The 26,858-nt window shown below is 60.8% G+C and overlaps 1 protein-coding gene across 1 annotated transcript; it reads left to right on the top strand.

Moving 5' to 3' along the window:
- WNT9A (Wnt family member 9A) lies at positions 1–25,955 on the top strand. Its single transcript, XM_051840090.2, has 4 exons — positions 1–198; positions 21,178–21,434; positions 21,917–22,179; positions 23,736–25,955. Exons 1-4 carry the CDS (start codon positions 104–106, stop codon positions 24,216–24,218), a joined length of 1,098 nt encoding a protein of 365 aa, XP_051696050.1. The 5' UTR covers positions 1–103; the 3' UTR covers positions 24,219–25,955.
- Positions 25,956–26,858: the final 903 nt, after the last annotated feature.

Genomic DNA, 26,858 nt, shown 5'->3' with positions numbered 1-26,858 from the left:
CCCCGCCCCGCGGCCGCGGCTGCGGGCGCTATAAGAGGGCGGCGGCCGCGGCGCGCCCTGCGCGGATCCGGGAGCGCGATGGTCGCCGCCGCGGCGCGGCAAGATGCTGGATGGGGCCCTGCTGGCGCGCTGGCCGGCCGCGGCCTTCGGGCTGACGCTGCTGCTCGCCGCGCTGCACCCCGCGGCCGCCTACTTCGGGTAGGTGCCCCTGGGGGACGGGCGGGCGCGGGCGGCCAGGAGCCGGTGGCGGGCGGCATGCGCGGCGCACGGCCCGCGGGCCGGGGCGGCGAGGCGGGCGCTCCCGACGGTGCCCCATGACCTGGGGTCGCCGCCCCGCGCGCGCCTGCCCGCCCGCCTCCTGTCTCTCCTCGAGAGTTAATTTCGCAACAACAACAATACGCACAAAATCCAGATGTTCCTTGCGCTGAGCCCCAGAGGGGGAAGCCCTGCAAGCTGGAGGAATTTATTTTTCTTGCGCTTTGCCTCTGACGTCGCCTGGGCAGGGCCCGGATCCGGCTCTCGCCGTGAGTCTGCGGGACCTGGCTCGGTGCGCGGGGCCGGGCCGCGCACGTCGCCAACCCGCGGACCGCCGCTCAACTCGGGGTCCCAGCGACAGCGGCTCGCGGGGTCGGCGGCGCGTGCCCCTCTGCCGTTGCCTTCTTCTGCGCCTTCGCCTCGTCCTTCCGCGGGTCTGGGATGCCTGCGCCCGGCGGCCCCTTCAGGATACCCTCGCCGAGACCGGGGAGAGTCCCGTGCGGGTCAGCGCCCGCGTCTCCGCGCCTTCCCTGCCGCGAGTCCCAGCGCCTGCCCCGGGCCGCGCCCTGGACCGCCGCCCTCCGCCGGTCACCTGTTCCTTCGCCCCTGGCCCGGGAGCCCGGCGCGCGGCGGCCTGGCCGGCAGAGGGCCCCGTTGGCCCAGGAATCCGACGCCCGCCAGGGCGGGGAGGGCCGGCTGGGCAGAGAAGCCCCGCAGGTGCATCCTGTTCTCAAAGAAAACGAAATTTGTTCATGGGAAACTTTCCCTTTGTGTTTGCTTTCCCCTCCGTTCCCCTCTTTCTGTCCCTTTCCGCCAGGTCTTCATCCAGGGTCAGCCCTGCGTCTCCGTCCCTGCTGGGCCCCCACCCCCAGGCCGCCTCCTGGCTCGGACTGCGGGCACAGCACCGGCCCCACTGGCAGCCCCCGCTCGCCATCTGCGCGGCCCCAGCCTCGGCGCGCGCGCGAGGGGGAGGACCGGAGGGTGGCCCGTTTGGCCGCAGGTCGGGGGTGACTCACGGCCCCTTGTCAGCCAGCCTTGCTCCCCAGGCGGCCACAGCCCTGGGCTTGTGCGGCAGGCAGGCTTCCTCCCACTTGGGAGCTGCATGCTGTTGGCCCTGTGCCCCCAGATCCTAACCGGTGGGCACGACCCCCTGCCCCTCTGTCTCAGGGAGTTTCCCGGCTCTGCTGCGTTTGGTGGGTGCCTGTGGACACTCTGCTGGCGTGGTGCAGGTGGTAAGGGCTTCAGCACTCTGGGCCCTGTCCTCTGGCCCCGTGGGCCCGGCCAGGGGCGATTTCCTCCTTGTAGCTGCCCCAGGAGGGCATCCAGAAGGCAGGTGTGGCTTTGCTGGAGTGGGTGGGGGCATGGGGGCCAGGACTCCCTCTTATGCACTGAACCAGAGAGCAGAGCCAGCAGTTTCCCCGGGGGTGGGGGTGGGGGTGTCGTGCTGGAGCCTGGGTTCACTCTTGAGTGGATTCCTGCAGGAGGCTTGGGAAGCCCAGCAGCCCCTCTGGCCGAGGGAGGGGAGGGCCCCCAAGACAGGAGAGGCCAGGCAGGGCTTGAGCCTGCAGGGTCCCTGTGGGTGTGGGGCGTGGGCCTGAGCTGAGTGCAGAGGGAGCAAGGAGCAGGAGCTGGAATCCTCAGTTCTCCTCTCCCTTCCCCCTCTCAAAAGCTCTGCCTGGCACGGAGGCTCCCAGGCAGGAACGCGGCTCCAGTTACAACCCAGGAACCCAGAGAGGAGAGGTTGGCCCGGGGAGGGTCACGTGAGCCTGAGGGGGCCCTCCCTGCCCCCTCCCCAGCTGCAACCCAACCCTGCCCCTCTCTAGCTGCTCTTCCTCAGGCTGCTGGCCACCCTGCGGGACCCTCCAGGCCAGCTGCCCCTGGAAGGGGCTCCCCTCTCGTCCCCCCGGGCATGTCTCTGCCCGGGTAGCAGGTGGCGTTCCCATCTGGCTCCCCCAGAGCTGCCCACGTGTCTGTGCTCCTGGGCCTAGATGCTTGGCCCACCCCTTCCTGGGGAGGGTGAGCAGGATGAGGGGTTGCACGGCCAGTTTGGGACCCTCTCTCTAGGGAGTGTGGCTTGTCCCTATGGCCTGCCTCTGTTCCACTGAGGTGGCAGAATGGATCCTAAGGGCCAAAATTCGGGACTCATGTCCAGTTTGGCGGGGGTGCCACAGGCCATTCTGGCGTTCAAGCTGCAGGCTTTGGGTATGCAGTCGGGTCTGGGGGCTGCTCCTGCTGGGCTGAACACCTCCAAGACCTTTTCTTGAGGATCCTCTGCAGCACAGCAGCCCTCAGCAGAGTCCCCAGGAGGCGTGGAGCTGCCTGCTGGGTTCTTTAAGAGAAGCGGCAGGGAGCCTGGGGAGCCCTGAGGCTGGTCCTTGGTGTTGGTTGGGCTGTGGGGCACCCTAAGGCAACCTGGAAGCCTGCATGGAGGAGGCAGGATTAGGCTATGCACTGGTACAAGGAGAGACAGGCTTTGAAAGCTCTGGCCACTTGGAGGCCCGGTGGTCACTGGAGCCGGCACAGCCATTCTTTGAGTTGCTGGACATAGCTCACATTGTATCAGCGCTCCCCCTGAACACAGCCAGCTCAGAGCCGCCACCACTGTCCAGTTCCAGAACACTCCTCTCACCGCAGACGCCCCCCTCAGCCTCTGGCAGCTGGGAACCCACTGTCTCCATGGAGTTGCCTGTTCCGTTCGTGGGTCCTGCGTCGGTGGCCTTTGCGTCCCAGTGCTGAGGTTCACCCATGTTGCAGCACGAGTCAACCTTTCCCTCCTGCCTACAACTAAGTCACGTTCCACTTGGGGGAGGCAGCATGAGAACCGATCCCTGGCTGTTTCTGTCTCTCGGCTGCCACGTGTGGACTGTTTGTGGCAGGGGTCTATTTGTTTATGATTCGTGGGTCGTACGCTAGGGGTACCCTGGGTCCTGTGGTAGCTCTGGCTAGGCTGTTTCAGGTTCCCACCAGCAGTGCACACAGGTTCCAAGTTTCCCATCTCCTTACCCACACTTGTTTTATTTGGTTTTTAAACTTTATTCTGGCCTTCCCAGTGGGCACGAGGCGGCGTCTCCTTGTGGTGTGATGAGCTAGTGTCTTTCCCTGTGCTTGTTGGATGCCTGTGCACCTGCTGTGAGAAACGTCTGTTCCCTTTCTTGGGCCATTTTTCTACTTGGCTGGTTTCTGTTTTCCTCGTTGAGTTGTGAGGGCTCCTTCAATACCCCGGACCTTCTCGCAGCCCGAGGAGAGCCTTATTTCTTGACCAGTGCCCTGGTGGGCTGCTTTCCACAGAGATGACATTGGCAGATGGCACAAGGGCTGTGGGGTAAGCCAGGGTGTGGGGTGCCGTCCCCTGTCCGCTGGCGCAGGGGGTGGGAGCCCATTCTGGGCCCAGGGGACTCAGAGAGGAGGCAGCAGAGGGGCTGTTCTCAGGGAGAGGGGGACTGTGCTTCCTGCATGGATGCCTCCGTCAGGCCCCTGACTGCCCTGCCCTCACCCCTTGCTCTGCCTCACTTGCACCAAGCTAGGCCCAGCTGGGGGTATTGTGTGGCCACTGACTGAGGATCCCTGGCCGGCTCCTGGAAGGTCAGAGAAAAGGCCAGGGAGAGTCCCAGGGCAGGGGCAGCCCACAGGTGTAGAATCACCCAGCCACATGGTGGGCTGGTGATGGGCGGGGGTGGGGAGGGCAGTGATGGGTGGGGAATGGGGGCCCCACTGGGAAGGCAATGATGGGCGGGGGTGGGGGACCCCTGGGGGCTGGAGGGCTGGCTGAAAAGAGGGTGTCCAGGGTCATCTGTGGCCAAGGGCCTGGGGCCCTGCCATGGGCTGAGCGGGCCAGAGTCCAGGAAGTACAGAGCTTGGGGCAGATGAACAGTTCAGGGTCAGGTGTGCAGGGACTGCCATGTCCTGGGCAGGTGCTGTCTGCAAAGACCCCCCCACCCAGCTCAGGGGACCCCTCTGGAACCCTAGGAGGGCCCTTGTGTGGAGGAGGGGCCACCCAAAGTCTTCTGGGGTTTCAGAAATTGTCAGAGAAGGGTCCAGGCCACAGGGTGCACAGGGGCAGCTGGGGCATCTAGAGGGCTGCCAGAGGCCTCTTGGAAGTGAGCCTGCTGGTGACGTTGCAGCATGGGGTGGAGGGGTAGGGCCTGGAACCAGACGGGAGCTTGAGGGGACTTCTGGGAGGTGGCGAGGAGAGATCCAGGCATGCCTTCCTCCTGGATTCTGCCCACGGATTCCTTTTCCCAGTCTGGGGGACCGAGTGTGGGTGTGAGGAAGTGGTGTGGGAGGAGCCCCTGGGTGGGGGCTGTTTCCCTCCCCTTCTTGCTCCCCCTGGCGTTGGGGGGATAGACCCCATGCCCAGCCTCTGTGTCTCTGCAGGTCCCTGGGCTATGGTCTCTGCCCTGGCCCCTAAAACAAGCACAGACCACACTGTGGGGCAGGGGTCGTGCTTCTTTGTCCTCCCTTGGAGACCGGGGTGTGGCGTCTGGCAGCCCTGTGGTGGGATTTGAGGTGAGGCGGAAGCAGCCCCACCTGGCCCCTCAGCTGTGTGAGCAGATGTCCTGCCCACAGCCCAGCCGTCTGGACCCAGGGACAGCTGGCTTAATCTCGCCCAGCCCTGCCGCTTGCTCTGGTGCCCGTCCAGGCAGGGCCCTCTGTCTGCCCCCAGGGTGGCTGAGGACGCGGCTGGTTCCTCGGGCCTGTGCCGGTCCCCAGCCCCGCAGGACAGGGAGGGCACTTGTGGAGAGGCTGCCTGGCCCCCGCTGCTGGCGCAGGAAGAGTACACCTGTTCGGAGGACTTTGTAGCGCCCTCCTGATCAGCTTTTGTGCATTGTGCTGTGGTAGGCTGTGCCGGCCATGCCCGGCAGGCTGTGCAGGGGCTGCACGAGGCACAGTTTTCTGGGGAGGTGCCTGTGGACCAAGCCAGTGCCCCTGGAGAAGGGAGGTGGGCTGCAGGAGGCCCTAGCTGGGTGTTGGCCTCTGACAGGGTGCAGGGTAGCCACCCCTCCTGTAGGGCCTCACCTGCCCTGTGAGGTTAGGCTGACCTGTGCTGTCCCAGCAGGGTCCGCCTGGGCTGCCACCTCTTCCAGGAAACCCAGTGACATTCTGGGTGTGTTGTTCTCAACTGTGGAGGGAGCCTGATAATTTTCTGTGTGTCCCCTTTGAGCCCCCATGTGTCCCCTGAGTCCCCTGTGTGTCCCCTCTGAGTACTGTTTGTCCTCTCTGAGTCCCCATGTGTCCCCTGTGTGTCCCCTCTGAGTCCCTCTGAGTCCCCTGTGTGTCCCCCCTGAGTCCCCTGTGTGTCCCCCTGAGTCCCCTGTGTGTCCCCCCTGAGTCCCCTGTGTGTCCCCCCTGAGTCCCCTGTGTGTCCCCCCTGAGTCCCAGTGTGTCCCCCTGAGCCCCGTGTGTGTCCCCTGTGAGTCCCCCATGTGTCCCCCCTGAGCCCCATGTGTCCCCCCTGAGCCCCATGTGTCCCCCTGAGCCCTGTGTGTGTCCCCTGTGAGTCCCCCATGTGTCCCCCTCTGAGCCCCATGTGTGTCCCCTGTGAGTCCCCCATGTGTCCCCCTGAGTCCTTTCTGAGCCCTTGCTTGTCTCTCTTGAGTCTTCTGTGTGTCCCCTGCTGAGACCCACAGGGGCCTCACCCAACATTCCAGCCCTGACCCTGCCCAGGACCCTAACTCGATCCAGGCTGGGTCCACACCACAGGGCAGAGTGGAGGTCCTGTCCCAGGTATGGGTGAGGGACAAGCCTGAGGCCCTGGTGCAGCAGCGCCACAGCATGGGTGTGGCAGTCTATTCCCCAGAGGCTTTGTCTGAAGGCACATCTGTCAGCCAGGCGCAGGTGCCTGCCTATCTGGGTGGCACCGGGCTGCCCCTGCTCTGTGAGCTGCAGGCCAGGCCCTCCGGGAGCCTGGCCCCTCCTCGTGCCATCCTGGCTGGCCTAGTGCCGCTGCCCGCAGAAGGAAACCCAGCCGCCCAGCTGGCAGCCCCGGCACCTTGGGCCGGCGGCCGGACGAGGCAATGGAAAAAGGCAAGCCACAAGCTGCGTTTGTTTTTCTTTGCGATACCTGAGGTCGGGCAGCCAGGGGAAGTGGGCTGGAGGTCTGGCCCAGGAGCAGGCGCTGCCAGAGGCTCCCGGGGCCTGAGGACAGCAGGGCTGCTCCCTCCTGCACTGACAGGGCCAGCCGAGGTTTCAGCCCCGAGGTCCCCGTGTGGAGTGGGGTGGTCTCTGGCCATCTCTGTTGTGCCTGGCATGGAGCACTTGCCCCAGGCAGGTGATGCCAGCAGCTGCCCGAGGGGCCCAGGGTCTCCCTGCCCTACCACCTGTTCTGCAGCTGGGGGCCTGCCAACACCTGAAAGGGTGTGGGGGGCTGGGACTGCTACCTTAGTGCTCCAGTGGGTCGCTTGCCTTGCCAGTCCTGGGCTCCCGCAGGCTGCTCTTCCAAGGTTGCTGTAGGTGGGGCAGCCCTCAGGGACTGGCAGAGCTGGGTTGGCCACAGAGGGTCCCGTGTACACTGTGCTGACACGAGCAGGACAGGGCTGGCTTGGTGGCTGTTGTGGGAAGAGGCCAGCTCCTGCTAGGGTCCTCAGGGCATTTCTGTTGGGTGTGAGGGCCCCAGCCTTGCTGGGCAGTGCCTCGGGTGCTGGGGCAGTGGCTGGATACTGCTGGCCTCTGCCCACCCAGCTTCCCCCGGGATGGCAAGGCGAGGAGACTGGGCTGCCCTGGCCATATGTCCTCCTGGTCCCTGCCACTCCTGCTCACTCGGGGCACCCACTGCTGTCATTGCCCTGAGGGAGGCGGAGTTGGCCTCCGGCAGGGGGCAGGGATGGAGGGTTCACCCTAGCACATTGCTCAGCCCTGGAATTTGCTTGGTTTTTGTTTCACACAGAAATTAAATGCCGCCTGGTGGGCTGAGGTTTCATCCGCTGGGCGCTGCAGCTTCTGGGATGGCAGCCTTGTCTCTCTCCACCCTGGCCCATGGAGGGCCAGGCTCTCAGTGTGGCCTGCTGGTGGGAGGGGCTGCTCTGTCTGCCTCTGCTTCGAGTGGGAAGGAGCCTGTGGCCTGGGGGGCAGGCTTCCTGAGCCATCTGGGGAGGGATGCCATCCACTCTTATCTGGGGTGCATTCTCACAGGAGCAGGTTGCTACAACAGCCAGAGCCTCGGGTGGGCGTTTGGGGCGTTTGTGCCTGGGTTCGAGTCCTGGCTCTTGATTCCAGCTTTCTACTAATGGGTACCCTGGGAGGCAGCAGAGGTGTTTCAAGTGCTTGGGTCCCTGCCACCTGTGTGGGAGACCTGGATGGAGCTCTGGGCTCCTGGCTTTGGCCTGGCCCAGTCCTGGATGTTGACATCATTTGGGGAGTGAGCTGGTAGATGGAAGGTCTTTGTTTTTCTGTCTCTCTCTGTCTCTTTGGATTTTGAATAAAATAAAATAAAAATAACCCACCAATCTGATACTGCTTGGGATTCCCTTAGCCCAAACCAGCATCCCTGAGTCTGAGCCCTCCCTGAGGTCCCAGTGCCAGCTTCCTGCTTATGCTTGGGTCCCTGCCACCCACATGGGAGACCTGGATGGAGTTCTGAACCCTTGGCTTCAGCCTGGCCCCAGCCCCAGCCATTGCAGGCATTTGGGGAGTGAACCAGCAAATTGGTACGCTCTTGCCTTTCAAATAAATAAGAGAAATTAAAAATTTGGGAAAAAACTACTATTAAAAACAGAGGCGCCTGACCCCAAGTGGCTCCACACCTCCTGCCCGTCCTGTGACCTGTGCTGGGCTGCTCCACACGTCTCCGCAGGGCTCAGCCTGCAGAGCTGAGCCTGTTTCATTACACACTGCCCGGCTTTGGGTGTTGGCCAGTGGGACACAGAGCAGATGTGTGCCCTGCTCTGCCATGTCCGCCGCTGCCCTCTGCAGGGTCTCTGCTGCCTGGACCTCTTCTCTGTTCTGTCCCACGTGGCAGTCCAGGCCAGGCGGCTCCTGGGCCCGCTGTGCCAGAGCCTGCAGGTGGCCTCACGGCTGCCTGTGTGACTGCAGCTCCAGAGACAGGGGAGGTTGGGGTGGCGTCTGGGCCCCTCTCCGGGCACTGCTGGTCTCCACTGAGGAGGTGGTCTGTGTCCAGTCTCTCCTCACGAGCTGCACAGGCCCGGCCACGTCACTCAGACCCCTGCGCCTCCAGTTTCTGCCTGTTTGTGGAACTCAAAACACTGTTGCCATTTTGTTCAGAACGACATGTGACAAACAGATTGGAGGCACCCATTTGTGTTCACATGGCCCACATAGCTCTGAGACTCATTGCTGGAGGCAGCTGAAGCTATGTTATGCATGTGCATGTGTGTGCACATGTATGTGTATGCCTTGTGTGGACACATGTGTGCACATATGAGTGGGCAGGTGTATGTGTACACATGAGTGTGTTATGTGGTTGCATGTGGGCAGGCATGCATGGGTGTGCATGTATGTTTTTGTGTCTCTGTGCACATGTGCACACGTGTATGTATTGTGTTCTTATACATAGGTGCACAAGTGTGTACCATATGGGTGTTGCACATGTGCGCATGTATGTATTCTATGTGAGTTTGTGTGTATATTGTATCTCTCTGGGTATGTATTATGTGCCTTTGTGTGGGTGTGTATTGCACATATGTGCGCATGGGTGTAGCGTATATCTCAATGTGTGTTGTACATGTGTTGTGGGTGTACATATGTGGGTTGTATGTGGGTGTGGGTATGTGTTATACATATGTGTATTGTATGTCTTGGTATGGGTTGCACATTTGCATATATAGTATGTGGGTGTGTTGTACGTCTCTGGGTGTGGGTGAGTTGCATGTGTGTGAATATGTGTATTGTATGTGCTTATGTGTTTTACATATGTGTGTCTCTGGGTGTGTGTACACGTGTGTTGTATGAGTGTGGGTTGTGTACATGTGTGTTGTTTGGATGTGTTAAACATGTGTGTTTGTCTTCTGGGTGTATGTTGTACACATGTGTGCATGTACGTGCCTATTTAAAAGTGTGGAAGAGCTGATAAAGGGGTGACAGGAACCTATGGAAATGAGAAAGACCTTGAACCAGAAAACATTGAGTCTTACAAGATGAGGGGGCAGGGCAAAGACCAGGGCCTATCAGAGGAGGCCCTCCCACCACGAGCTGGGGTCCTAGGCCACAGCCACAGGGCCGTCTGGCCTTGCCTGCCCAGCACAGTTCAGGGTCTGTGGCCTTCCCTTATCTTGGGTGGTCTGAGACCAGGAAGAGCCCTGGAAGCCTGGCAGTGTGCATAGACCTTTCTGGAATGCAGACTGTGCCCTGGGGCAGCCCTCACAACTGAGCACAAGCTGGTGGCTTACAGCATGGGGACCACTGTGTCCTAGGGCTGGAGGCCATGAGACGGGGGTCACGGTGCGGCCAGGACTCTGCTCCCGCCATCCCCACTTCTCCTGCATCTGTGTTTCAGCACGGACCTCATCTAGTGGGATCTGGTTCTGAGATTCTTCCTCAGCTGCACCTGCAGAGACCCTCGTCCCGTGAGGTCTCTCTGAGGTTTTGGGGACAGCGTGTGGCCTAGGTCTGCCTCACCACACTCCTGCAATCCTTTCTCCTGGACGGTGACCAAGGCCTGCCTGGCAACACGGCCAGGGGCACCAGGACAACAGCCATGGCCTGCACGCCAAGTGGACGCCTCCTGCCACACAGAGCTGGAGGGAAAGATCTGGACCGGATCCAGTGGGAGTTGGCCGAAGGGAGGCAGCAACCTGGAAGGCGGGTCAGGAGCTCGGAGAGGCAGGCACCTGCCGCTAGGAGGAGGCCCCAGAGGTGGGGGCACTGGGAGGGGCCGCAGCTGACATTTGCAGGGCAAGGTAGAGGATTTTCTGGACCTGGATGGAATGTGAAGACCCAGGAAGCCGCTGTCTGCCCAGTCAGGTGCAAGGGAGTTCCCACTGGAACGTAGCCTGTGCCAGTCGCAGAGCAGGGGAGACACCAACACGTGGGTGGGGTTCCCAGCAGCTGGGTCTCAGCTATAGCCAGAGGTGGAGGGAGGGAGGGAGCCCTGTGGGGACTGCTGGGGGAGCAGCCGTGACCCACACGGGGCCCAGACTGGGGCAGAACACAGCAAACGGACCCCTGTGCTGGTGCTGGGGTGGGGAGGAGAGAGAGCCTCAAACGAGGGGAGCTGGAGTGGAGCCAGGAGAGCAGGGTGGGCCGACGGTGGCCCTGGGGCCCGGCGGGGGGCAGGGGGTCGAGGTATGACTCAGCCCTGGGGAGGCACAGATGTTAGGGCAGGGAACATGGCAGTGCCCCGGGAGCAGAGCTGGTGGTGACAGCTGCCACGTGACAGAGGCTGTGGATCAGAAGGAGCCTTGAGCACCACACTGAAAAGCCGGGGTCGCTGAGCAAACCATGGTTCAGAAACAAGGGGAAGCATGGCGAGGTGGACTTGGCACAAGGAGGGAGACTGGGCCGGTGCAGCCATTACATTTATGACCCTTCTTGTGCAAGCACTGGAGGCGTCTCCTCTCTGGGAGCCTGCAGATTCTTAGAGAAAGCAGGGAAAAGCAGTGAATGGCTTCATGTCCGAAAATCTGAAAATGTGAATGACATTAGTGAAACTGGGAAAGTAACAGAAACAAAGTACAGAGGCATGACAAGCCCTGGCGTGACAGAAGACGGGCAGGGCGGGGGTTGCCGAGAGCATGCCTGAGAAGCCCGTGTGGGTGCCCAGTGCCTGGGCTCTGGTGCCAGCTTCCTGCTCAGGTGGTTGGGTCCCTGCCACCCATGGGGGAGGCCTGAATTGAGTTCCAGGCTCCAAGCTTCAGCCCGGGCGTTTGAAGAGGAGGAGAGAATGGAGCGGAGAGCCTGGGCGTGTCAGCCCACCCTGACTTCTGACTCCAGTGGCCAGTGTAGACCCTGGAGGCAATGGTGATTGCACCTGTCACCCACATGGGGACCTGGATTGAGTCCCTGGTTCCGGACTTTGGCCTGGCCTGGTTTCAGCTGCGGCAGACATTTGGGGAGGGGGCGGTAGATGGAAGCTGTCACAGTTTCCCCTCTCAGATGTCTGTTTCATGGAGCATTGGTACATGGAGCGAGGTCGTCACTTGGGAGGGCATCCTGACCGTTCCTCCGTGGGTCATGCATACAGCCTCCCTGTTATCCAACGACTTTGTTTCCTGGTTTGTTTCTAAGAGAAGTGAAGTTGCACACAGGACAGGCCTGGGACACTCACCGCAGCAGCTTCACGTGGGGTCTGTGTGCAGCAGGACTGTGGCACGCAGTACAGCGTGGGCAAAGCCTGAGGGAGATGAGTCCATCACATAAGTACAGATGGTGCACGGCTTCACCCAGGTGGCATGTCACCAGATGCTGTGTCACAGCTGCATGCAGACGCCGTGTCACCCAGGTGGCATGTCGCTCAGATGCTGTGTCACCCAGATGCCATGTCACCTGCATGCTATGTCACAGCTGCACGCAGACACTGTGTCACCCAGGTGGCATGTCGCTCAGATGCTGTGTCACCCAGATGCCATGTCACCTGCATGCTATGTCACAGCTGCACACAGATGCCATGTCACCCAGGTGTCATGTCGCTCAGATGCTATGTCAGAGCTGCATGCAGACACCGTGTCACCCAGATGCCATATCACCTGCACGCTATGTCACAGCTGCACACACACGCCATGTCACAGCTGCATGCAGACGCCGTGTCAGCTCCACACACACGCTGTGTCACCCAGATGCCATGTCACCAGATGCTGTGTCACAGCTGCACGCAGATGCCGTGTCACCCAGGTAGCATGTCGCTCAGATGCTGTGTCACCCAGATGCCATGTCACCTGCATGCTATGTCACAGCTGCACACAGACACCGTGTCACCCAGGTGGCATGTCACTCAGATGCTGTGTCACAGCTGCATGCAGACACCGTGTCACCCAGATGCCATGTCACCTGCATGCTATGTCACAGCTACACGCAGATGCCGTGTCACCCAGGTGGCATGTCACTCAGATGCTGTGTCACAGCTGCACACAGACACTGTGTCACCTGGATGCTGTGTCACCTTGATGCCATGTCAACTGCATGCTGTGTCACAGCTGCACGCAGACACCGTGTCACCCAGGTGACATGTCGCTCAGATGCTGTGTCACAGCTGCACGCAGACGCCATGTCACCCAGACGCCATGTCACCCAGATGCCGTATCACCTGCACGCTATGTCACAGCTGCACACACACGCCATGTCACAGCTGCATGCAGACACCGTGTCAGCTCCACACAGACGCTGTGTCACCCAGATGCCATGTCACCTGGATGCTGTGTCACAGCTACACGCAGACGCCGTGTCACCCAGGTGGCATGTCACCAGATGCTGTGTCACAGCTGCACACAGATGCCGTGTCACCCAGACACTGTGTCACAGCTGCACGCAGACGCCGTGTCACTCAGATGCCATGTCACTCAGATGCTGTGTCACAGCTGCACGCAGACGCCATGTCACCCAGATGCCATGTCACCAGATGCTGTGTCACAGCTGCACACAGATGCCGTGTCACCCAGGTGGCATGTCACCAGATGCTGTGTCACAGCTGCACACAGATGCCGTGTCACCCAGACACTGTGTCACAGCTGCACGCAGACGCCGTGTCACTCAGATGCCATGTCACTCAGATGCTGTGTCACAGCTGCACGCAGACGCCGTGTCACCCAGATGCCATGTCACTCAGATGCTGTGTCACAGCTGCATGCAGACGCCATGTCATAGCTCCACACAAATGCCATGTCACAGCTTCACACACATGCTGTGTCAGCTCTACACAGATGCTGTGTCACCCAAATGCCATGTCACCTGGATGCTGTGTCATAGCTGCACACAGATGCTGTGTCACCCAGATGTCATGTCACCTGGATGCTGTGTCATAGCTGCACACAGATGCTGTGTCACCCAGATGCCGTGTCACAGCTGCACGCAGATGCTGTGTCACCCAGATGCCGTGTCACCTGGATGCTGTGTCATAGCTGCACACAGATGCTGTGTCACCCAGATGTCATGTCACCTGGATGCTGTGTCATAGCTGCACACAGATGCCGTGTCACAGCTCCACACACACGCCATGTCACCCAGACGCCATGTCACAGCTGCATGCAGACGCCGTGTCACAGCTCCGCACACATGCTGTGTCACCCAGATGCTGTGTCACCCAGAAGCTGTGTCACAGCTGCATGCAGATGCTGTGTCACAGTTCCACCCAGATGCTGTATTGGGAGCACATGGAACACTGAACACAGCTGAGTGGTTCCTCAGGGCTTGGGGGAGCAGTGGGTGGGTTTCTTCTCAGAGCTGCACAGGGCTGTGGGGGCATGGAGACCTTTAGCTGGGTGGATCTTCTGCTGTGGGAATTCTCTCTCAGTAACGCTGATCAGAGACAGAGGAGAAAAGAAAGTGCACGGGACAGGAGATCTTGCTGGAAAGCAGCCTCTCCCCCATGGTCCTCATGATGCAGGCTCTGCCAGGGCAGTGAAGTCCAGCAAGGAGAGCACAGGGAAGAACACCTAGGGACAGTGGACCCATGTGGGTGCTGGTCCAGCTCTCTACTGAGGTCTGGGAAGGTAGTGGAAGACAGCCCAAGCCCTTGGGACCCTGCATCCACGAGGGAGACCCAGAAGAAGCTCCTGGCTCCTGGCTTCAGCCTGGCCCAGCCCTGGTCATTGCGGCCATGGGGGGAGTGAACCAGTAGACGGAGGCTGGCTCTCTGTGTCCCTGCCTCCCTCTCTGTGACTCTGACTTTCAACATAAACAAATCTTGGAAAGAAGCGGGCGAGGGTAAGAGGGACAGAAAGAGTCAAACACAGGCGTGGGGTCCCAGGCCAGCCAGAAAGGGAGGAGCCCAGGCCAACCCCCAGCCTGACCCTGGGCCTTCCAGGGCCACCCTGGGGAGGGCAGCTCCCGTGGAGAGCAGCAGGCAGGATCTGTGGCTCCTCCCCTTGGCAGGTTGACAGAGACTTGAAGGACATGGGTGACAGTTGATGGCATTTGGTGTTCACTGATGGTAACTGGAGGTTCTTCGCCAAGTGAAAGGCAAGGGAGCAGGGTAGCCTGGCCGCCGTCTGGCAGCCACAGTTGGCAGGTGTCAGAGGCTGTCCTCTGAGGTTCAGCATCTCACAAAAAGTGGGGTGTGGCTGGTGGTTTTAAGGGACACAAGGATTACACCTTTCTCTGGCCCTGCCCCTGGGTGCTGTATTGTCGTTGCTGCTGTGTCCAGAGGGTGCCTCTAGGTTTGTGCAGAGCAGAAGGGGTGCCTGCCACTCAGTTCCTTGCCTGTCCATCAACCCAGGTGTCCAGACTCAGGACGGAAGCTTGCAGGGTACAGCCTGGGTCCCTGCTGAGTGAGCTGGGCACTTGAGAGTCGACCTGATGGCTGTCAGGGAGTGGGCGTGCCAGAGGAGAGACTTCCCCTCACCGCGCGGTTCACATCATGGCTTGGCTCCCAGCTCCTGCCTCCCACTGATACAGGCAGTGCCAGAGGCAGTCTGGTTACTGCCAGGAGCCCCCAGCTCCTGGCTCCAGACCTCGCCAAGCCCTGCTGTTGTGGGCATTTGGAGATTGAATTGGTCTCCCTCTCAACCCTCTGTCTCTTTTCTGTCTCTCAAAACAACACCTGGGGGGATGGGATGGGAGTTACCAAAGGCTGGGGGAGGCCACTGGGGAGATCCTGACCAAAGGGTCCAGAGTTTCCGAGGAAGGTCTCTGGGGTTTATGGCACAAGAATGAGTATGCGAGGTGATGAATCTGCTTATGAGCTTCTTTTAACCATTGTGCAGTGTAAACATAAGTCAGCCTCACATGTGCAGTCACACACACAGCAGTGCAGTGTACCTGTCAGTGTCATACAGTCACACATGTAGCTATGCAGTGTACATGTGAGTCAGTGTCACACGTGCAGTCACATCTGTGCAGTGTACACATGAGTGTCACATGTGCAGTCACAATGCAGCTGTTCAGTGTACCTGTCAGTGTCAGTCACACATGCAGCTATGCAGTGTACTTGTTAGTGTCACATGCAGTCACAATGCAGATGTGCAGTGTACATGTCAGTGTCATATAGTCACACATGTAGCTATGCAGTGTACATGCAAGTCAGTGTCACACGTGCAGTCACATCTGTGCCGTGTACATGTGAGTCAGTGTCACGTGCAGTCACAATGCAGATGTGCAGTGTACATGTGAGTGTCGCATGTGCAGTCACAGCTGTGCAGCATACCTGTGAGTCAGCGTCCTATGTGCAGGCACACATGCCACTGTGCAATGTACACGTGTCCCAGAGCCTCACGTGGTACAGTCACACATGTGGCTGTCGTACATGCAGCTGTCTGGATCATCACTTTTGCGCCACCGGGCTCACCTCTTGGCAGCCTGTATGCTCAGGTCTGGGGAGCGCCGGAAGCTGTTTGGAGATGAGTGATGGCGTGCAGCTGAACAGACACAAGATGTACTCTAGAAAGATGGTTTTCTGCCTGGATCTGAGAGGGAGCTTAGCCGAGGAGACCCTGGGTGGGAGACCCTGGGAAACTCTGGGGAACGTCCGTGTGCTGAGGAGCTCGGTGCTGTGGACAGGTGACGCCTCCACCTCGCCCAGGTGCAGGGCAGCTAAGAGGCGCTCCACGTCGTCCTGTGGACACTATTCCCGTGAGAGCCACTTGGGGCCTCGCCTCACAGCACACACCAAGGCCAGCGCCAGCTGCAGTGAGGCACGGAAGTGTGGGGCATCCGAGAACCTGTGGCTTAGGGCGTTTTCCAAGTTTGTCTCACAGTGGTTGGTTGGCGGGTGTGACGCGCCAGGTGTGAGCACTGTGGGCGTGCCTGCTGTGCTAACACTGTACTCCTCGAGAACACTGAACAGGGCTATGGCCTGGTGACCAGGCCGAGCAGCACCCCCACGCCCCCCGGGCCCTGCCGTGCATCTGAAGGTGCCACCAGCCCAGCTGGGTGTCCCCGGGGGAACGGTGCCTTCTGTGTCTTCTAGTAAACCATAAAGCCCTGGTTTGGCCTTCATAGGCTCCAGTCTCTGCCTCGCTTCACCATTTTTTTTTAAATTTTTTATTTATTTATTTTTTTGACAGGCAGAGTGGATAGTGAGAGAGAGAGAGAGAGAGAGAGAGAGAGAGAGAGAAAGGTCTTCCTTTTTGCCATTGGTTCACCCTCCAATGGCCACCACGGCTGGCACGCTGCAGCCGGCGCACCGTGCTGATCCGAAGGCAGGAGCCGGGTGCTTCTCCTGGTCTCCCATGGGGTGCAGGGCCCAAGCACTTGGGCCATTCTCCACTGCCTTCCTGGGCCACAGCAGAGAGCTGGCCTGGAAGAGGGGCAACCGGGACAGAATCCAGCACCCCGACCAGGACCTGGTGTGCCGGCGCCGCAAGGCGGAGGATTAACCTAGTGAGCCGCGGCGCCAGCCTCACTTCACCTTTTTAAGTTACTTAGAGACATTTATTCGAGAGACAGATGGAGGTTTCCCCATCTGCTGGTTCACTCTCCAAATATCTGCAGCAGCTGGGGTTCAGCTGAAGCTGGGAGCCTGGAACTCTATGTGGGTCTCCCCTGTGGGTGGCAGGGACCCGGGTACCTGGGCTACCTCACAGAGCGCACGTTTGCAGGAAGCTGGAGGTGGAAGCAGAGCTGGGAGTTGAACCCAGGCCCCCTGGTGTGGGATGCAGCCCTCCTCAGAGCCATCTCCACTGCTGTGCTGGATGCCGGCCTGGTGTTGCCAGCCACCCCACTGACCCTCACCTTGCACCACCCACAAAAGTAAAAATGGACTGAAGGCTTAACTGTAAGACCAGAAACTGAAATTCCTAGAAGAAAATGGAGGAAAAACTACTCAGCAGTGGGTGCGGAAGACCCCAGAACATAGACAGCAAAAGCAAAGATTGACAAGTGGGATTGCATCATGAAAAAGCTTCTGGCTGGCGCCGCGGCTCACTAGGCTAATCCTCCGCCTAGCGGCGCCGGCACACCGGGTTCTAGTCCCGGTTGCCCCTCTTCCAGGCCAGCCCTCTGCTGTGGCCAGGGAGTGCAGTGGAGGATGGCCCAGGTGCTTGGGCCCTGCACCCCATGGGAGACCAGGAAAAGCACCTGGCTCCTGGCTCCTGCCATCGGATCAGCGCGGTGCGCCGGCCGCAGCGCGCCAGCCGCGGCGGCCATTGGAGGGTGAACCAACGGCAAAAGGAAGACCTTTCTCTCTGTCTCTCTCTCTCACTGTCCACTCTGCCTGTCAAAAAAAAAAAAAAAAAAAAAAAAAGCTTCTGCATGGCCAAGGACGATGGACCGCGTAAGGGGACAGCAGGGTGTGTGTGTACTTCGAAGGACACAGAACACAGTCAACTCAGCAGGAAACGCCCCAGTGTGTGTGTGTGTGTGCCACATGTGTATGTTCGCAGATGACTCAGCAAGAGCTGCCCCAGATGTGTGTGCACATGTGTGTGCACGTGTGGGTGTGTGCCTGTGTGTGTATGTGTTTATTTGTGTGTGTGTGTTCATTTGTGTAAATGTGCGAGTATGTGTGTGCCTGCATGTGTGTGTTTACAGACGACTCAGCAAGAACCCCCCCGGGGTGTGAGTGTGTGCATGTTCATTTGTGTGTGTGTGTCTGTGTTTGTGTAAGTGTGCGAGTATGTGTGTGTGTGTGTGTGTGTGCACAGACAACTCAGCGAGAACTTCCCTGGGGCAAGAGGGAAGGAAAGGTGTGGGACATTTCTCCAAGATGGCTGTCAGGCGCATGGGAAACTTCAGCAGCCATGCAAGTGGCCCACAGCTCAACACCGCTGACCTGCAGGAGGACGCAAATCAAGAGTCGCAGTGAGGGTGAAGGGACAGCAGCCCGGGCTGCAGCCTGAAGTCCCCAACAGGCCGGTGGGCACTGGCAGCTTCCTCAGCACGAGGGCCCACCCCTGCTGCTGGCCTTGCAGGCGAGCTCTGAAGTGGGGCAGGACGTCACTTGGTGAGCGTCAGGGTGGTTTCTGCTCTGTGCTCCCCTCTCTTGCCAAGGTCACCAGCGCTTCACAGCCTCTCATGGCCCCCACTTGCTCTCACAGGCTCCCGCCGTACTAATGCTTCCCAGTGGAGGATGAATCAGCACACAGAGCTGGGGGTGGGGGTGGGGGTGGGGGGGCTCCTCTGCTGCTCACAGCTGAGTCTTGTTTTTATAAGATTCGTTTTATGTATTTGAAAGGCAGAGTGACACAGAGGGAGGGACAGAAAGAGAGGTCTTTCACTGCTGGTTCACTCCTGAACCTGCTGCCACAGCCAGGGCTGGGCCAGGGTGAAGCCAAGAGGCAGGAACACCAGTCGGGCACTTGGGCCATCTTCCACTGCTTTCCCAGACGCATCAGCAGGGAGCTGGCTCGGAATCAGAGTGGCCAGGACACAAAGCAGCACTCCTAAGGGATGCTGGCTTATTCCACTGGCCCCAGTACTGCTCACAGTGCTGGTGGTTGGGAGTCATGGCCATGGCCCACCTGCTGGATCCCTTCCGTAAGGGTGCACATCCCATTCACAGGGCCTCACTTCTGGGATCCTCACCTATGGGTGCAGGGTTCCAGCAGAGGAACTCGGGACAGCTGTGGGAGCCTCTCTCCCTGTCACCAGGCATTTGCACTTCGGTGCTAACAGGGGTTTCTCTGAGTCAGGCTGAGGGCCAGCGTCTGCCGTTCTCTGCCTGTCCTTGGTCCGGTGTCCACTGGTCCCTTCACTCGCTGCCTGCGTGTGCACAGAAGGCTGGGGTTGGGATTCGGGGTCTCCCACTGTGATTTCTGTTGGCTCTTGACAGTGCTGCTTGCTTGTTTTGGCTTTGCCATGCAAAGAGTCCCCCTCCCTTTTTAAAAAAGAGTATCCAATTCTTTAAAAAAATTTTATTTTATTTATTTGAAAGGCAGAGTGACACAAAGAGAGGGAAGGACAGAGGTCTTCAGTCTGAAGCCAATACTCTGATGGATTCATGGTCCTACTTTCTGTGCTCCCAGTGACACAGGGACCAAGCTCATCCACTGGCCCCACCTCTCCAGCCCTGGGGCTGCTTCCATCACACCCAGGCTCCATCCCAGCCTCTGAGCCCTGGGGGGCCTCCCCTCTACCTGTTTATTGCACACCTGAGGCAGGGGCCAGCCAGGGCTGGGAGAGGAGAGGGGCAGAGATGCAGGGCCACTCGGCAAGGGCCAGCCTTTGGGCCACAGATGCTCGTGTGTGCCCTCTGTCCAAGGCAGGGGATGAAGTTGGTTGACCCTTTGGGCCCCCTGGGGCCCATGGTGCAGCCTCCGTGGTCCCAAGGGAGCCTCCTTGCACCATCAGGAGCTCCCAGCCTTGCTGCTCTGCTGTCTGTAGCCAGGCAGGGTCTCGCTCATCAAGACACTGGGCACAGACTGCAATGCTGGCCCAGGTTCACGGTGTGGGGGCATGGGCTTTGGCTGCCCCGTGCCCTAGGCCTGCCAGGAAGACCGCCCAGGGTCTTAGGGGAAGTGTCTCCTCCTGTCAGTCTGGGGAGACCTGGACCTGGGAGGCACAGCTGGGTGACCCCAGCTTCTCTGGTGGCTCCTGGGCACAGCGGTGACACTCTTATCTGGGGACAGAGGTCTCCACCACGTGAGCTGCCCTCACGTGTGGCTTTGCCCCTCCTGCCCTGGTTTCTGTTGCCTGTGTGGGCAGTTATCCCTGGGCCTCTCATCTCCCATCTTTGGGCTTGGAGCTGTCAGTGTGAGCTCAGTTAGGACACAAGGCCCAGGCGTGCACATCCCCACTGGGCCCTCTGCTCATCTCCATCCAGGCTGCCAAGCTGTTCACAGGTGTAGGTAGCTTGTTTTCAACCTCAGGGGCGTGGAGGTGGGGGCTCTGACCCTGCCTGTGCTCAACTGGGCCCCCTTCCCACCAAGGGCTGAGTCCTGCGTATGGCTGGAGGTGGACATGTCTTGGGCCCAGATGTCCCTTCTGTAGTTCTGAGCAGACCAGGCAGAAGTGAGGCCAGATATTCCCTAGAATCAGGGCCAGGGGTCAGGGCTCAGCATGTGATGGCCATGCTTGGGTGGAGGGCGAGGAGCCAGCCTTTGGGCACATGTCTCGGCAGCCAGAGAGTGGCTGTGCTGAGGGCCCCAGGAAAGCTGGAGGAGCTGGGGCCAGGCAGGTCTGAGCAGAGAAATGAGACAGCTGGAGGCCGGGACCTAGGACCCGGATGGTAGAGGGGCAGAGGCTGAGGGCGAAGCTCTTGGTGCACAGAAGCTGCGGAGCCGAGGCTAGTGGCCCTGGGGGCAGCCTGTGCAGGGGGCTTAGCTGGGTCTTCCCCACCGGCATGGCCTGCACCCAGAGCTCCAGGGTCCTGAGGCTGGGAGACTCCGGCCAGGCCACAAGGCGTATGCCCAAGCTGCAGGAGGACCAGGAGGAAGGAGTGAGCCAAAGTGCTCCGCCAAGGGCAGCAGAGCCATGGGTCACCCCAAAGTGGTGACAGCTGAGGGTGAGGGTCCCCAGGCTGAGTCCTGGGGAGGAGAAACAGGCCGGGGCATACAGTGGGTGTTCCTCAGGCATGGCCTGCGGTCTCTTGGGGTAGAAGGTGCTTGTTGGTCCTGGCATCAGCTGGACTCTAAAGCTGCCAGGGACGGGTCAGCAGCAACAGTGCCATGTGGCTGCTAGGGTGAGGGCAGTGGGTGTGCACAGCCGGCAGCTGGGGCAGGAGGAGAACCAGATGGGGACTGGCAGGTCCCAAAGGGTCCCTTCTTGCCTCCGGCCCCCTGCAGGCCCTTTCTGGGGTGCCTGGTCCCACACCGCTCCTGGGCCTGTACACTCAGGCCGGGCTCTGCATGGTGTTCCTCCGCTGGCGCTCCCCAGCCCCACCCACCGCCCTGCCCCAGCCACCCTGCTCTGGGCCAGGGCTCACCCTCACCTCTCCGTGCCCAGGCTAACGGGCAGCGAGCCCCTGACCATCCTCCCTCTGAGCCTGGAACCCGAGGCGGCTGCCCAGGCGCACTACAAAGCGTGCGACCGGCTGAAGCTGGAGCGGAAGCAACGGCGCATGTGCCGCCGGGACCCGGGCGTGGCCGAGACGCTGGTGGAGGCGGTGAGCATGAGTGCGCTCGAGTGCCAGTACCAGTTCCGCTTCGAGCGCTGGAACTGCACGCTGGAGGGCCGCTACCGCGCCAGCCTGCTGAAGCGAGGTGAGTGCCTGCCGCCTCGGACTGGGGCTGGGGAGGGCGGCGTGTGCCCTCCCTCCGACCCTGCCCCTCTCTGTGCACTGGCCTGGCCTCCGCAGGGCCCCAGGCTGCCCATGAGGCTATCAGTGAACACCAGGTGGTCAGGGTCTTGCAGCCTCCACCCCAGAACAGACCCTGTCGTTGCCTGGGTCCTTCTGCGCCAGGGGCTGCCTGGGGCCCTGGCTCTCCTGAGGGCCTCTCCACAGGGTCGCGGGGAGGCCAGTGGGTCAGACGCGCGGGTGGGCCTCGGATTCCCACCCCACTCCTGGGCTGGCTCCCGTGCAGGCGCAGCTCCCCACGCTCCGCGACCCCTATCAGGGCCCGGGTGCTCCCAGCAGCACCAGCGCTTGGGGGAGACTGTGGTCTGGCTGCCGCGCACGTCGTGGAAGCTCTCGGGTGGGCCGTGGCCCAGTGCCTGGCTGTGCTGACCCCCGTGCTGACCCCAGGCTTCAAGGAGACGGCCTTCCTCTACGCCATCTCCTCGGCCGGACTGACGCACGCGCTGGCCAAGGCGTGCAGCGCGGGGCGCATGGAGCGCTGTACGTGCGACGAGGCGCCCGACCTGGAGAACCGCGAGGCCTGGCAGTGGGGCGGCTGTGGCGACAACCTCAAGTACAGCAGCAAGTTCGTCAAGGAGTTCCTGGGCCGGCGGTCCAGCAAGGACCTGCGAGCACGTGTGGACTTCCATAACAACCTCGTGGGCGTGAAGGCAAGCTGCGGGGAGCCAGCCAGGTGGTCCCCAGGGGCTGGGTAGAGGTGGCCCCTGCACGGTGCCAACGGGGTCTGGAGACCCCTGCCCCGGAGGTGGGGCGTCCATGGAGTGGTTGTCATGCAAGCTTAGCCACCTTGCTGCTTCTGGTGGCTGGGGGCTGGCCCTACCGCCGGCTGACCCTGGCCCGTGGGGCCCCTGGGAGGTCCCACGTTGGGTGAGTGCCCAGGAGGGGGGCGGGCCTTCCAGCAACAGCAGCCAGCAGGGACTGGTAGGGGTGGGGTCACAGAGTGCACTGGCCCAGTCCCAGAGGTCCAGGATCCCTCCCCTGCCCTGTCTAGCCCCACTCTTCAGTGCACAGGTGCCCAGCTGCGAAGCAGGACTTGAGGGAGAGTGGGGCTGTGCTCCTGTATCCGTGCTGCTGGAGGGAGGTCCGGACCCGCACCCCAGATGTGACCCCAGCCTCGGCCAGCACCCGTGTGAGGGGCTCGGGGACTTTCTTCCTCCTGCCCTCCCCTGGGATGTGGACCCTGGCTGGGAAGGGGCCGAGCCATGAGAGATAGCCCCTCATGACGGAGCAGCTGGTTCTGAGTCACCCACTTGTTAGGCAGCCAGCGCTGTCCTTTGCAGCCAGACTCTGAGGCAGAGGCTCGCAGGTGAGGTGCAGCCCACCAGGGCAGGGCCCGTCCCCAAGGTGAGCCCCTTTCTTCTTTCTGCTCTGCTCCTCCCTCCTTGCCACGCTGTGGTCTTTGCAAACATTTAATGAAAAGTGTGAGTGTGGAGCAGGCCGAGGTCAGCCCAGTGTCCCTACATTTGTCCTGGTTTCTCAGCAGATTGTTAAATGGGACTCTGGCTGCCTGCTGGGGGTCCCCTTTGAGCTGACCCCAGGCTTAGTGTGGGAGCTCTGCTGGCTGGCTGGGGGCCCACTGGGAAGGGCCTCCACCCAGCTTCTCCCGCACATGAGGTCAGGCTGCGCCCCGTAGGGCAGCTGGCCTGTCCTTGCAGGTAGGCTGGGAGGGAAGGCTCACCCTGCGTGGGTGAGGGCTACAGCCCATCCCCTCTGTAGTGCGGAGCTCTCACCCAGGTGTGGGGGGAGTCTCTGACCTGAGTGTCCACCCCTGCCCCTGCCAGCTGGCTGAACCAGGCACCTCCAGGCGTGTGCAAACTCACTGTCCCTGATATTCAGATGGGGGTGTGGCTGGCTGACATGCAGACCACCAGCCAGCGGCCAGTGGCCCCAGTCTGCCCCACTGGCAGACAGCCCCAAGAGGGTCCAGCCAGAGTGTTGTCCTGGCCAGTTCAGCCAGCAGTGTGTGGAGACCAGATGGCAGATCCTTGGGTGGGGCACAGGGCTGAGCCCTTGCCAAAGGCGGCCTTGGGGGTCAGAGGTGCTGGCTGTGGGGTCTCTGTCTTGGGCAGTCCTCGCATGTGAGCAGGTCCTCAGAGTGTGCTGGGTGCTGGTGCCCACCGCCAGCCAGGCATGGGTCTGGGTGGGTGGCTGTGGGGTCCAGCCCACCAGAGGGTCCCTCATGCCCTCCCTCCCTCCCTCCCACCAGGTGATCAAGGCCGGGGTGGAGACCACATGCAAGTGCCACGGTGTGTCTGGCTCATGCACGGTGCGGACCTGCTGGCGGCAGCTGGCGCCCTTCCACGAGGTGGGCAAGCACCTGAAGCACAAGTATGAGACTGCACTCAAGGTGGGCAGCACCACCAACGAAGCCACTGGCGAGGCGGGCGCCATCTCCCCGCCACGGGGCCGGGCCTCGGGGATGGGCGGCAGTGACCCCCTGCCCCGCACACCAGAGCTCGTACACCTGGACGACTCGCCCAGCTTCTGCCTGGCTGGCCGCTTCTCCCCAGGCACCGCTGGCCGCAGGTGCCACCGGGAGAAGAACTGTGAGAGCATCTGCTGTGGCCGCGGCCACAACACACAGAGCCGGGTGGTGACAAGACCCTGCCAGTGCCAGGTGCGCTGGTGCTGCTATGTGGAGTGTCGACAGTGCACGCAGCGCGAGGAGGTCTACACCTGCAAGGGCTGAGAGCGCTTCATCTGCTGGCTGCACAGCTGGTGCTGAGGGCCAGGGTCCTCAGGGCTGTCTGGGCTCACCATGGCCTCCTCTCAAGGGCCCAGAGGTGGGAGCCAGCTCCTGCCTGTCTGTCCGGCCTCTTGCTTGTGCCTTGGGCCTCGGCTTCCTCCCCTTGACCCGAGAGCATTGCGGCCAATGCTTTCTGAGCTGTCTCCCGTTCCTGCCGTGCCAGTCCAGGTGTGACCTTCCCCCTCCTGCACCTTGGGCTCCCTCTGAGGCCAGGAGAGCAGGTGCACCTTGGTGACCACAGGGCTGCTGTGGAGATGGGCGTGGCCTGGGCCGTCCCTGCACCAGCACTGCCTTTAGAGAGCAAACCACTAGGAGAGCAGGCAGCCTGCCCTGTCCCCAGCGCCTGGCCGCCAATGCCCGGCCCTGGGGTTGCCGCTGTCCCTCTCTGACGTTGAGCACTTCTCTTTGGAGTGAATATCAGTGACTTTTAAGTTATTACTATTATTTAACTATTATAATAATTATTATTTTCTCCACCTGACCCCGGCCTGCGAGGACCCCTCCTTTTCTCCCTAACATTCGCTCCTGACCTTGCTCCCTCCCACCTGCTCTGTCTTTGAAACCACTAAGCCAAGGTGGACGCTGGCATTGCTGTCAGAGGCAGGCAGCACGCGGGGCTGCCACAGCCCTCTGTGTGCACCAGTGTGCTCCAGCCAGGGCCCCCAGTGGTCCCTGTTTAGCCCCATGGGCGGACGGCCCAGAGTGTGCTCCAGCCAGCAGCCCCCACACCCACCATGGATGCAGACTCTGGGGCAGGGTGGCAGGGCGAGCCTGTTCCTGGGGGCAGCCCTGGCTAGCAGAAAGCCGCTGCTTTTGGCCTACACGGACACGGCTTGGTTTGTGTGGTGTGTGTGTGTGTGTGTGTGTGTGCACGCTGTGCTCGGCAGTTGTTGGAGCGCTGAGTGGGCTCTGCTTCTCACGTCAGCATGGACAGCAGCCTTCGACCTCTGTGGGCATGGGTTAGGGTCTGGGCGGGCAGCAGGTGTGGGCACAGGACTACTGAGTGAGTGGATTCCTCCAGGAACTGTGTTTTTAAAAGAAAACCTATTTATGTTGATGTCAGTTTCTGTTCCGTATCATAAATGGTAAGGTTTATTCTCCTGTGGCTGTGATAACATCCCCACCAAGGGCTGCCCGGTGCGTGGGGCTGAAGCTGAAGCCTTCTAAGCCCACACCCAAGGCCTCTTTTCCAAGAAGTGACTGTGGTGGCCTCATGTGATAGCCTTGTCCCTGCCCTGGCTGCGGGTGGGGCCTGTTCTCTCCTTGAATGCCATGTTGGGCTGTGTCCTCGGTATTCAGAGTGCTCATTTCACAAGGCAGACTGGCAGCGGCTGGTGGGTCCTGGATGCGAGGCTTGCTACCTGAGGGCGTGGGGGCTGCTGCTTTGCCTCTTCTGGGAAAAATGGTCTGGGGGCAGGGGTCCCTCTTGCCAGCATTCCTGCTGCAGGGCTGTGCTGGCCGCCCCCCCTGGGGGAACCTGTGCCTGGTCTGGTGGGTGTGGCACAGGGAGGGCGCACCCCATGCTGAGTCTCTAGGAGCCAGTTGATTGATTTCTCTACCTCATCTGCGCAGGGAGTCGGTGTGTACCTGATTGACTGTGGAGAATGTATTTATTTAACAGCTTTGTATAACAGAACCAGAAACAAATGGAAACACTAAATAAATGTATTTTAAGTTATAGCCAATCTCAGTCTCTTACCTTCGCATAGCCAGTGGCATGGGAGGGGTCTGTGCTAACCCACAGTGAGCTCTGACCCAGACTAGGGGTGGCCCCAGCCCCCTCCCGTGTCCAAGCCTCACTGTCCTGTCCCTGGGGAAAGGGCCCTGTGCTCAGAGCCCTGCTCCTGTGCCCTGGCTCCTGGGTTCTCCCACACTGGTCCTCAGTCTTCCTGCCCTGATGGGGTCCTGAGGCACAACAGACCCCACCCCAGGCTCTCTCTGGTTGGCTCTTAGCCTCTCAGGCCCCAGCCCCTGCAGGCCCAGTCTTCTGAGCTGCCTCGTGGTCTGCTCTCTGCTGTAATGAACTCGCTGGGACTCTCACTGTCTCCTGCATGACCCGGATACCACACCCCAGCCCTGAGGGGTGAGTGGAGCCCAGGGGTAGCCCCAGGCTCTCCAGCCAGGCACAGGGCTTCGAAGCTAAGGGATGCTGGGTGGGTGGCTTCAAGCTACCCAAGCCAGGGAGTAGGTGGCCTTGGTGGGGCCTCGTCTCCTGGGTGACTGAAGCTACAGGAGCCCGGTCTGGGACAAACCATGCAGGTCCCTGTGCGCTGCCAACCTGCTGCCAGGGCACGCAGACCCTGAGAGCAGAGCCTTCTTGGTGTGCCTGGGTCTCCTCCATTGGACCTGCATCCCAGCTTTGCAGGCCAGGGTCCCCTGTGTGGTGGACAGTCTATGTATGGCCAGTCTTGCAGGGTGTCTGTGTCCACACGTGTGTGTCATGTGTGTCTACATGCATGCATGTGTGGCCACGTGAAGGCCTATGTACATCTGCCCACATGGGTCTGTTGCGTGTGTCCACATGCATGCATATGTATGTGCAGGCCTGTGTGCCCACTTGGGTCTGTTGGGTGCATGTGTGTG

Source organism: Oryctolagus cuniculus, chromosome 6 (genome assembly GCF_964237555.1).
Source record: "Oryctolagus cuniculus chromosome 6, mOryCun1.1, whole genome shotgun sequence".
In the NCBI taxonomy this organism is placed as follows: Eukaryota; Metazoa; Chordata; class Mammalia; order Lagomorpha; family Leporidae; genus Oryctolagus; species Oryctolagus cuniculus.
Note: the sequence above shows the minus strand (reverse complement) of the source record. Positions and strands in the feature narration are given on the sequence as shown.

Coding starts and splice junctions, on each gene's coding strand:
- WNT9A (XM_051840090.2), top strand. CDS start 104: ATGCTGGATGGGGCCCTGCTGGCGCGCTGGCCGGCCGCGGCCTTCGGG. Junction 21,435..21,916: donor CGCCAGCCTGCTGAAGCGAG/GTGAGTGCCTGC, acceptor TGCTGACCCCAG/GCTTCAAGGAGACGGCCTTC. Junction 22,180..23,735: donor ACAACCTCGTGGGCGTGAAG/GCAAGCTGCGGG, acceptor CCCTCCCACCAG/GTGATCAAGGCCGGGGTGGA.